The 12,320-nt window shown below is 42.6% G+C and overlaps 1 protein-coding gene across 1 annotated transcript in view; it reads left to right on the top strand.

Moving 5' to 3' along the window:
* CTBP1 (C-terminal binding protein 1) overlaps window positions 1–3,574 on the top strand; it is a 78,607-nt gene extending 75,033 nt beyond the window's left edge. The window contains exon 10 of the mRNA XM_066619974.1: window positions 1,622–3,574. Coding sequence (XP_066476071.1) covers window positions 1,622–1,637 — 16 coding nt within the window. The 3' untranslated portion in view covers window positions 1,638–3,574. The remainder of the gene's footprint in view (window positions 1–1,621) is intronic.
* The last annotated feature ends 8,746 nt before the right edge of the window (window positions 3,575–12,320 follow it).

Here is a 12,320-nt window from a genome sequence, read left to right as displayed (position 1 = left end):
GAAAAAAGCTACTCTTGATGGCTTTGTCTCCAAAAATTGATTAAAACATAAAAATACCCATTCCTTTTCAACCATCCCCTTTTACCTCCTGCCTCGTGGGGGGTGGTACTACCCATGATGATGATGCTTATTATTATCATCATCATCATCATCAGTATTTATATACTGCTTTTCAACAAAAAGTTCCCAAAGTGGTTTACAGGAAAAAATCAAATAACTAATGGCTCCCTGTCCCAAAAGGGCTCACAGTCTTAAAAGATGCAAAAGAACACCAGCAGACAACCACTAGAAAAGACACTGCTGGGGTGAGAAGGGCCAGTTACTCTTCCCCTGCTAAATAAAAGAGGAGCAGCCACTTGAAAAAGTGCCTCTTACCAGTTAGCAGGGGTTAACTGTTGTTGGCTGCTATTGTAAGACAAAAGATACAATCCTAGCTAGGTCTACTCAGAAGTAAGTCCTATTGTGTTCAATGGGACTTACTCCCAGGAAAGTGAGGTTAGGATTGCAGCCAAACAGTCTCTGGGTCTCTGCAATTAGCAGATACACACAAAACAAAGTCTTCCCCTCCTGCAAATTCATCACTTCCCCCCCCTTTCCAAAACCCTCCAGGTGTGCTGCTAACAAACTCAGGGCACAATCCTAACCAGGTCTATTCAGAAGTAAGTCCTATTTTGTTCAGTGGGGCTTACTCTCAGGTAAGTGGTTAGGATTGCAAGCCTCAGAGTGCTGGCAGCTGTTTTTTTGTTTCTAGTGTATAATTATAACAACTTCATCCCCATTTTGGGGGTAACTGAGGTGAGGTGTTGTAATGGGGAGCCGTGGCCAATGGCCACAAGGATCAGGGGAGCCTCGGGCTGGAAAAGTATGAGAACCACTGCCCTAACCCCACAAGCTCCTTGCATTCTAGGCATCAGAGGCAAAAGCAACTTCTTTAACTATTTATAATGGTTTAGAATCAGGAAGGGGAGACACACTAACTATCTGGATTTCATGCCTTTACCAATTGTGATACCAGTGGTAGTTTTGCTGTTAAAGGTCAGCAGCCATTTTGGAAGACTTCTCAGCAATCATTTGAAAACATTGTAAAGATTTTTGCTGACCTTGGACTGGGTGCAACACCATCTAATGCATTAGAAAGCAGTTTGTTTGCAGGCAGTGTCCAACTGTCCAAAAATTAATATTTGAAATATCAGATGGGTCGTGTTCCAGAAGAAAATTACTGAGTCAATGTCACCAACACAGTCTGATCTTTGACCTGCTATACTGCAGGTTCATCCTCAATGTGTGGTACGGCAATATAGCATTACTGCTAAATCAGATGTTCCATCTCGGGGTCAGGTTATGAACGAGAAATATAAGCAACATGTTGGCACCCCAAATGACTACAAGGCCACCAGCTCCACTGGCTATTCTAGAGTTAATTCCTAGCCAAATTGTAGAGCTAGTGACAAGTTAATGAAAGGAGTCCAAATGCACTTCAAAACTTGGTGGCTGCCATCACCCTGGAGTTGCAGTGCCCTGACACACAGCTGTATGCAAGTGGATGAGAATGACAGAAGCATAAGAATCAGATGGTGAAAGAATATTAAATGGTGACAATGAATTATATATGACGTGATAGGTCTGCTTTGGGATGAGTTGCACCATATTGGCTGTTGGCATCCTTCAGTCTCGGATGACTATGGTATCGCACTCTGAATAGTGGTTCCAGAACAGTGTCCTCTCCAGTGCGCGAAGCCTGGGTAAGGTAGATATGGAGGATAGACTTACCCATGCAGCAAATCCCCCCTCTCCACGTCGCTGAAATGGTCCAATGGAAAGGCAGAAGCCAGTACGGTTGGTTCCAGCGGCGTCGCAGGAGTTGCCAGAACGTGACTGTGTTCAGCAATGAACTGCCTTATATGGTGCATTTGCGCACCATATAAGATCCATGCAAACTATATGTTGTTATCACTAATGGGTGCATAGTTGTCTTCTTTTGTAGCATGAAATAGCACCCATAGATGTACACATTTGCTCATACCTGCATGTATTGAATGGTAATTAATGATATACTGAGGATGGATTGGTACAATAAATGTATATAATTATGTATGTTAAGTGCTTTAGTAACTTGTATGACAATAATTTCATCCTCTAGATTAGAATAGTGGTTCCTAGGCAAATTTTGTTTAAAGTCATTGCTGAGGTCGTATTTATCACAAAATTTATTATTAAGATGTGGGTTTTCCCACAGGATTTTTGCACTTAGTCTCTTAACACTGGTTAACACAGACCAAAGCTGTAGAGCAGTGGTTCTCACACTTTTAGCACCCACTTTTTAGAATGAGAATCTGTCGGGACCCACTGGAAATGATGTCATGACCAGAAGTGACATCATCAAGCAGGGAATTTTTTAACAATCCTAGGCTGTAATCCTACCCACACTTTCCCAGGAGTAAAAAGCATAAACATAGTAGCCTGTTCAAAGTACAGATCTGTCACATTTCCCCAAATGCAGTCACATACCATGGTAGCATCAAGTCTAATGTATTAAAAATAAAATATTAAAATGAATGGGGACCCAACTGAAATTGGCTTGCGACCCACCTAGTGGGTCCCGGCCCACAGTTTGAGAAACACTGCTGTAGAGGATAAAATACAGGTGATTTGAGAAACAAAAGTTGCTGTATGAACATTAACAAGAGAGAATTGCCTATTTTTTGGACAAAGTTGTGACCGTGTTCAATTTTCTCCATATCCCCCCCCCCCCAGCACTTGTGGGCAAAGTAACATGTGGCTTATGAATCATGGGGGTGGGTGGAGACATCTTCAAAAAAAAAATCCTTACTTCAATATAATAACACATTTTCCACAAAAAACCCCAACTGCTTCCTTGCTAACAGGGATTGCATGGAAGAATTAGACTAAGCCAGTTCACACTGTTACATAATGATTTTGAGTCACGTTAAAATTCCATGATCAAAACCAATAAAACATTTTGCGGTGTGCATTTGCCGAAAAAGCAGTTTAATAATTAAATAGGGATACTTTATTCAGCTGGTGACAAAACTGACATCTTTGTGACTAGAAATAGGCAAAACCTATTTCACACTTTATATAAATCCAATAAATGCAATGATGGTCTTTCAAATAATATTTTATGTGGGTTTTAGATTTTCAAAGCTTACCAACTGTTCTCTAGTAGCAACAGTACAGAGCTGCTCACTACCTGAAAAGAAGGAATGTTTTGGGTAAAGTCAAACTGACATAGCCACCAAACTAGTGTGTAAAGCTGCCACGCTGCACAGAAATGTTGAAATAAATCTTGATTGTAATATATTAGACTGAATGTAAGCTACCTCCGCCAGTTAAATTCAATGGAAAATTTTCCATTAAGTTGAATGGTTGTAGCATAAAGGTTCATTGCCTAAGGTTGGTTGGTTTGTTTTTTATGAATTTTTTCCAGAACCAGGTTGTTCGTTCATTCTTGTCAAGTTCTTTGAAATGTTGGGCTTTTCTGTGGCTATTTTCTGCTTTTCCAAATAATCAGTAGAAATGATGCTGTTTGATATTTTTTATTCATTTATGAACATCTGAAGAAAGGAATATTATTGCAGGGGGGGGGGGTGTTTGGGTGGAAAAAGATCAGTACAACGTAATTATGAGGAAATGGAAAGCCACCTATAGCTACAGGTCGGGTCTCTTATCTGTAGATTCAGTATCCTAGGATTTGCCCCACCACGAAGGCCAAACCCCTGGATAGCTGCCCTGCAGACCTCACAGATGCAACTGGAAACTTGTGGTTGCATCTGGGAGGTTTTCTGAGCCTTTGGAGAGGCCACACGCCACCTCGCACGACCGCTCTGAGGTTCAGAATAGCCCCTGGAGCGCTTTTCAGGTGACTTCCAGAAGTTGCCCGAAAACCTCTCGGAGCACCATTCTGAGCCATAGGAAGGCTATGCATGGCCTTTCCAAGGCTCAGAATGGTTCCGGATGCAACCAGAGCAAATCAGGCAATTAAAACTGTGGATTTCGTTATCTGTGGTTTTCAATGTCAGTGGGGAACAGACAGTGGGGAATTTCCAGGAACAGAACCCCAGCGGATAAAGAGGCTCTACCTGCATTGTGGTGCATGAAGATTGCCTTCACAGAAAGTCTTTGCAGTTTGTAACATGGTGCTGGTGAGAGAGAGCTGTTCATCTCTGCTGTCCTGGTCCTGTAACCTGGCAGGCAGGCCGAAGCAGTTTGGCTGATGTGTATTAGAAGTAAGAGTGTGGCTGAACGTGTCAGGAGTTTAACATCAACTCCCCACTGAGTTAAGCATCCACCTGTCTATTAGCCCATTTTTGCCTGGTCCATAGGTGTACACATTTGGTCCCTGTTGCGTATATGCAAGGTTGAACAGAAATGACTTAATCAGATCCAACCACTAGACCTTGGCCATAGGGAGGGTCAGATGGCTAATTTGGAGCATCCCACCCTTGAAGCACCAATCAGAACAGTAGAATAATTTTGAGCCAGTAGAAAGGTGTATAAAGTACCTGTTAGCTTTTACTAGTCTTAGATATGTTTCAGCACTTTCAGGGTAAATTTGGAAATTGTTGAAGCCCATCCTTTCCTAGCTGGAAGGAGAGCCACTGGAGGAACATCTGAACATTGAATATAAGTTGCTCTAGAAAGGGACACAATCTAGGAAATCAAGGTAAATTTATTGTTCACATTTGCCTCTGTCTTAAGACCAGTTTCTGTCTAATTGTTAGAGGTGGGACAAAATGTGGATAACAAAATAAAAACACATAATGCCGCTTTCTGCACTTCTCATTTTTGCAAAAATAAAAAAAAAAAACCAAAATCTGTAAAAAAACCAACAAAAAACAGTTTTGTTTGGTTTTTATTATTTAATGGGGGGTATGTATGTAGGTGATGACTATGGCTGCATCTGGTGACACTGTACCACCTATATCACCTACATAGTATGCTTTTAATGTGATTATAAATTACAATTTTGAATAAAGGCACATAACACTGCTTTCTGCACTTCTAACTTTGGAAAACACAGAAATCCACAAAGAAAACCTGTTTCTCACACCTCCACAGGTTTCCTTTTGCCTACTTGACCCTTTTCCATTTTCTCTTTTGGTTTTATCTTTATCTTTATCTCTATCTTTCTCTTTCTCTTTCTCTTACTGTTTATAAAGCAGGTGCGCTGGACAGAAAGAAGCAGGCAAAAAGCTATTTCTCCTTGTCCCTGAGCAGGGTCAGGCCAAGATCCCCTGAGGAGACATTGATGCTGCCCCTCCTTACCTATTCCTCCCACTTTCCAGGGCATTCCCTTCTCCTCTACATTTCTACCCCTCTTCCTTTTCCAATTCAGGGATAGAAGGAGGAAGAGGAGCAGTAGAGGCAGAGATGGATGCTGCACCACCCATTTGCTGCCTGAGGTGACTGCTTCAGTTGGCCTCACAGATGGACTAGCCCTGCCCTGTCCATTCAGGGCTTGTGCTAGCCAGGGCAAATGTAGGAGAGCTGTGGCACTGGGGTTTCTCTGGTCAGTTGGCTTTGCAGAACACACCTCTAGTCACCAGCTGCCATGCTGAGGAAGCTCCAGTCTTTGGGGCTTACTCCAGGTGAAAATGAGGATGGGAGAGGAGACCGCAGCTTTGGGATAAAATCTTTCTGATGGCCATGAAAACGACCCATTGTGTGTTTAGAAAGATACCCAAAGGTGTGCAGGAAGGTCAGGCTCATGGGTTGCCATTTCTTTTTCCCTCATCTCTGCTTGGTGGGCTGTGGCAGCCACCCTGGGCTGCCATACATTTCAAACTGCAGAGTAGCAGAAACCAGAGATGGCATAAATCTGATGGTGGGAACAATACATAATATGCACATGCCTGTAACAACCCTGCTGGTCCAGAGGCAAGGGGATCTGTGCCCTGGAGAGCTTCCCTGGCCCTCCTAATGCCTTCTAAAGGCATGAAAACATCATTTCTGGTTTTACGAAAAACCAGAAGTAATTTTTTTTTTGCCTAAATGGCCATTCTGTGGCCCACAGAGACTGTGGGTGGAAGCGCATGGCCTCTGCAGGGCTCAGAAGACCCTCTGAAAGGTGCAAGGGGGCACAGCTGGACCCCGCATCTGCAGTTAAGTGAAAATGTGGATATAGGAGCCACCCTGTACTAAATTATGTTTAGATCAATTTGGTCCATTAATTCACTTACACTTTTTAAGTGCACATTTTGATTGCTTTCCTCCTACCATAGAGATATAAAGTCTATAATAAATTGGCTGTGAACCTGGAGCCATGCAAAAAATGTTTCCAATTGGGCCCTGCAGCTTCCTAAGGCCCTGCAGCTGGCACGGATCAGATGCAGTTGGGAAGTTCCATCCTGAACTAAACCCAAAAGAGGGCAAGTTACAATTTTGCAGAACCCCATCATCAGAATCCCAGAATCAAAAACTTGTTGACAATCTCATTTAGGCCACTTAGAAGGGTCTGTTACTATTGTTACAAGTTTAGAGAAAGTCTCAAGGTCACTTCTATAAGCATCAGAATATCAAATATGTTTTGCAATCAGAACTATCAACAGTTTCTTCCAGCTGTCTCTCTCACTCACTTGTGTCTGTGGCTGTGTCTTGTGTGTGGGTCTACACTCACACACTTGGAGCATCCCTAACTCTGAAAAAAAATGAATTGACTCAAAAGTACATATTCTCCTCTCTACCCACATTTTTTTTTCAAGCTTAACTAAGTTATCAGGGTCACAAAGAAATTCTCTATACTATAGGCAGTTTGGAAACTGGACTGATGTATATCCAATAATTCAGTCATTCGAGATGGGCTTCCCAGAAGATAACCAAAGGGGTTGCTTCTAGGTCAGCTGTAAATCAAGTTCCAGTTGTCAGATGTCATAGCTGTCCTGGTGGGTTTGTTCAATTCAAAAGGTCAGATTGTGTTGCCTGTTTGGCATGTGACCAACAGACAACAAATGAGTTGGTTCCTGTCCCCCCCTTCCCCCCCACATGTTTGAAATGAACTGCTCCAAAATTGATGTGAAAAGGCATAACAGGCATCAAGATACATTACATGTGTCATCTCATGCATAATAGCAATCTTGTTTGTTTTCATTTACAGAATTGCACTTAACTACTCAATATTTAACAATATGCAGTTAAGCTCATGTCTGACCAGATTTGGAGTCTGGTGAACAGATTTGCTACGAAGTGCATATCCCATGTGTGTGAGTAAAAACTATGCAACCCTGCCTAGAGTGTACTTTTAAGGACAGATCTTCAACATCATTTAAGGCAATGCCAGCACCAGAAAAAAAAGAAAACATCTGGGGTCAGAGAAGGGGCAAACGTGCATGTCTGAGGGAGCAAGTTTTGTCCATATGTTAGATTTCTGAAAGAGAAGTCATGGTATATTTCACAATAAAAATCCCATACTAAATGTACTGTATTTTCCATTATTCATTTTGATGAAATTTTCTTTCCCACCCCAATTATGTCACCATCACATTGTGATCCAGTGGAGAATATGTTCTCTCTCTGTCTCGTATATATGTTGCTGATGGTAAAGAAAAGCACATCTCAGTTGTGAGTGAAAATAAGTAGCCCTGTCTAGAATGTTATTTTAGGAAGTTATCTTAAGCATCCATTTCAGCACCTGGAAAAAAAATATATATTCAGGGCAATAGAAGAAGAAAAGTGCATCTTGGAGAGGCAGCCCCCTGGTGTTGCCTGTGTTTCCATGCAGAGAAATATAACATTTCAATTAACTATAATCCATTTTTATTTCAGGAACATGAATGTGGATGAATGCTAGGCTGAGCTATGCTGTTAAAACTCTAAAGGACCTAGATGACTTTTGGGGGCATTTAAGCCAATGAAGAAGACCATCAGGTTGACTATAAAGAACAAACATGTTTCAGAGTGTTTTTCAGAAGATGTTCAGGATATCAGCAGTTTAAAACAAGTTGTTCATATTATGTGCTTGCAGTTGTATAAACAAGTTTGTTTTGTTTGGACTAAATAAGTGTTTATGTGCTGGTCCATCCGTAGTGCAAAAACACTTTCTCATTTTTTAACTATTGTATTTCTTTCATGTGTCTTTTTCCCCCATTATGGACTATTTCTTGCCTGGTTTTGTATCAGGTTCACTCAGCTGGCAGGACCATCACATAAGCACAGTGGCCCAAATGCACTTTGGGAGAGAAGGGCAGAGAGGCACACTGTGAGGTCAAACGATGTGCTAGCGCATGCTCTTGCAAGACTTTTTTCCCCTTAAGATTAGACCACCATTCCATACCACCAAGTTGGAGTAAGTCCCACTGGACTCGGAGGGGCTTACGTTGCAGAAGACATGCATTGATTTAATTAATTTATTTTAATAGTAGCACAGTACTGGCTTTTCTTATTACTGCTATATACGGCTATCAATGTTCACAGTAACAATCATGTCTTTACATGTGCTGTCCTAGTGTTCTTATGCCTTTATTTATTGCAAATAACAGGTGACAAGTATGTTTTACAAATACATTAAAATGTACAAAGTGAGGTACTCAATGTTGTCTGTGACATCAGTTCTGAAATGAAGGAGAAGGAATCTTTAAGCCAGTAGGTCAGTTCTGAGGGGTTTTCCCTCGCATTCTGAAGATATATTATAAAAGGGCTGCAAATTCAGCACTGCTGATACTGGATAAAAAATTTAAAAAAGCAAACAAAAATCAAGCATTGCATTGCCTTTCTTCAGAAAAGTACCTATGTTGTAGGCTGCATGGATATTCATTTCCCTTTAACTGCTCTTTGCTGTGATGACTTGGAAACTATTTCAGTGGGTTTCTCTCTCCCTGGAATGGAGCCCTTTTCCTGTTTCAAGCATTTTGAAAAATATCCACCTTGGCTTTCCTCTCTATTTTTCATGGCAACTAAAAGTGCACTTTGAGGTGAATGAAACCTCCTCAGTAGATCTCTTGATGTCATTTGCATCTGGAGAGCACACTTGGGGCCCTCTGGGACAATCAGCCCTGACTAAAGAAATAATTGTAAGATGAATCTTGCTTTGGAAACTTACTCAACATATGTGCCAGTTGGCCTTCCATAGTTTTAGAAAGTCTCCTTCATAGTATATGATTTGAAAAACAGGCCAGTTATAATATTTAAGACAATGTTGCATGAAGGAAAGTGGACCACAAAGGTAGTGGTTTCAGTGGTTTCAGCAGATTCACTGATAGCATTACCTGAAGATCTGATCTAAACAGTAACAGAAAAGGGACAGATATTCTAAATTAAAGTTGGCCTCCCTCCTCTGAACCCAGTCCTTGTGCCCTTTATTTTGTTCTTGGTGAAGAAAAGCTAGTGATTCTTTAGCCGTATTAATGTTCTAATCATATGCTCACTTCATGCCAGCAGAGCATGTGCTCTGCTGGTGTGCACTGTCATGCATGTTCTGTAAAGCTGGCACCAGCATAAGAAGCAGTGCCCACCAGAATGGGTAAGTGCTGTGTTGTGCAGCACAGGGAAGGGGAAAGGCAAGGCTGGGTGGGCAAGCGACTAAGAATATTACGGGGCTGGGGCACCTTCCTTATGCATTTGGGCCTCTTCAGCCTAGAAAAGAGGCGCTTCAGGGGGCACATGATTGAGACATACGTACAAAATTATGCAGGGAATGGACAGAATGGATAGGGAGATGCTCTTTACACTCTCAAATAACACCAGAACCAGGGGACAGCCACGAAAGTTGAGTGTTGGGAGGGTTAGGGCAGACAAAAGAAAATATTTCTTTACTCAGCATGCAGTTGGTCTGTGGAACTCCTTGCCACAGGATGTAGTGACGGCACCTGGCCTGGATGCCTTTAAAAGGGGATTGGACAAGTTTCTGGAGGAAAAATCCATTACGGGGTACAAGCCATGATGTGTATGCGCAACCTCCTGATTTTAGAAATGGGTTATGTCAGAATGCCAGATGCAAGGGAGGGCACCAGGATGAGGTCTCCTGTTATCTGGTGTGCTCCCTGGGGCATTTGGTGGGCTGCTGTGAGATACAGGAAGCTGGACTAGATGGGCCTATGGCCTGATCCAGTGGGGCTGTTCTTATGTTCTTATGATTTGGCTGTAAATTTCTTTGTCCACTGCAGGCCTCTGAAGCTTGTAAATGTCTTTCTCTTCGAATAAGCAGACTACAGTGTTCTGTGAGCCTTTCTCTGCTGTATCGTTTTGACATGAATGCCACCCTTAATTGTGTACCACAACACGGTGGAACAGAGGAGTCTGTCGTTTGTCCTATGAACATTCATATGATATTTGAAGCTGCCTCACACAGAATCACATTATTTGTCTATAACTCAGGGTGCAGTCCTAACCCCTTATGTCAGTGCTTTCCAGCACTGGCATAGCGGTGCCAATGGGACGTGTGCTGCATCCTACAGTTGGGTGTCACTCATGGAGGCCTCCTCAAAGGAAGGGAATGTTTGTTCCTTTCCCTCAGAGCTGCATTGCCCTTATGGCAGTGCTGGAAAGCACTGACAGAAGGGGTTAGGATTGCGCCCTCAGTCAGTACTGTCTACATGATTTGGCATGGCTCTCCAGCGTCTCAGGAAGGACACTTTCCCAGACTTCCTGGGGATGCCAAGAACTGAACCTGGGACCTTCTGTATGCAAAGCATCTCTTCTACCACCAAGTTATGGTCCTTGCTTCCCTTCCAACCACTGATGAAATTAAAGGCTCTCACAAAAGCAAAACATTCCGCAAAGTAAAATGACATAGTATCATAGGTTAAAGAATTGGAATATTGACTAAGCAATATAGCAAAGTACTACATTAAAATAAAGCTGGAAGCAAACTAGAAACATAATTTACATTGCAACTATAATGTTGCCATAATTTTATTTCAGATGGATGCTAAGGTAAAGTACATACTTGTTTATTGAACATATATCTGCAGGATTTTTTTTTTTTTTTACAGCTACTGCAAATATCACTGCCTTATAAGTGATATTTACCTGAATTGGATAGGTATTGATTTTGTAAGAATCTGATTACCCAGCAGCATCTTGGGGGGAAAAAAATATGAGAAATCTCACTTTTTCCCCTGTGATAAAAATATTACAAATTTGGCTATATACATATACAGGTATTGGCCACATATACAGATAGTGGAATTTTGTTATACCTGCCATCCTTGAATATCAGAAACATTGTCTGAAATCTCAGCAGTATAAAAACTTTCCTCAATGAAGAGAAGTAAGATCATCCCTGAAAATAATTGCAGGACCTTGTCTGCTGGACAAGGTAAGTCCAACACAGGAATGGGGAGGGGGTGAAATGTGGTGGGAGAGGGCAGCAATGAGGGCAAGTGGACGGATTGGGCCCAGAGGGCGGGCAGGATCAGTGGCAATAGCACGCACTGTATCCTATCCCTCTTCCTGGGCCTGATCCCCCCCCCTCATGGGTCAATTCGGACTTGCACCAGGGATATCACTGGTGCAGGTACAGGTTGACTCATTGCGGCTACTGCGGCTTAGCCCAGGGCAAGGGGAACAAATGATCCCTTACCCCAAGGAGACCTCCATCACCCAAAATTTCCCTATGGGATGCAGTCAAGCCTGCGCTACCTTAGTTGGCAACCTTCAGTCTCGAAAGACTATGGTATCGCGCTCTGAAAGGTGGTTCTGGAACAGCGTCTAGTGTGGCTGAAAAGGCTGATTTGGGAGTGACAATCCCTTCCACAACGGGAGCAAGTGCAGTCTGTCCCTGGCCTGCGCTAACATCGATGCATTGCTGCATGGGAATTTAGTTAGTACTGGACAGTTAGTCCCAGATTGCTTAGGGCTTATTTATTTATATGGCAGCCTGTGCAGCATGGCCTCTCCCAGTTTGAAGAGGCACTTGCCCAACAGACTGAGGCAAAGAGGCAAAGAAGGAAGGCCCATAGCCAGGGAGACAGACCAGGGACAGACTGCACTTGCTCCTGGTGTGGAAGGGATTGTCACTCCCGGATTGGCCTTTTCAGCCACACTAGACGCTGTGCCAGAACCACTTTTCAGAGCGCGATACCATAGTCTCTCGAGACTGAAGGATGCCAATGATGTGTATTTTGATTGCTTATTTTATAGTAAAGTTTTGACTTTGAGTTGTGTATGGTTTTGGGAGCCTTCAGAGAAATCTTCAGCAGGAAAGTAGCACCAGAAGTGGGTCGCAAACACTTTCTTTGGATTTTTTTGGAGGTTTGGGGAGCCCTGTAGAGGCCAGCACTGCCTTAGGTAAGTCTAAAACCCTTCTTTGGGCCCCAGCAGTGATGCGATCACAGCTGTCCTGTTGCTGCCTTCAGCATCACCCT

The sequence above is a fragment of the Tiliqua scincoides genome, chromosome 3, assembly GCF_035046505.1.
Source record: "Tiliqua scincoides isolate rTilSci1 chromosome 3, rTilSci1.hap2, whole genome shotgun sequence".
Lineage (NCBI taxonomy): Eukaryota > Metazoa > Chordata > Lepidosauria > Squamata > Scincidae > Tiliqua > Tiliqua scincoides.
Note: the sequence above shows the minus strand (reverse complement) of the source record. Positions and strands in the feature narration are given on the sequence as shown.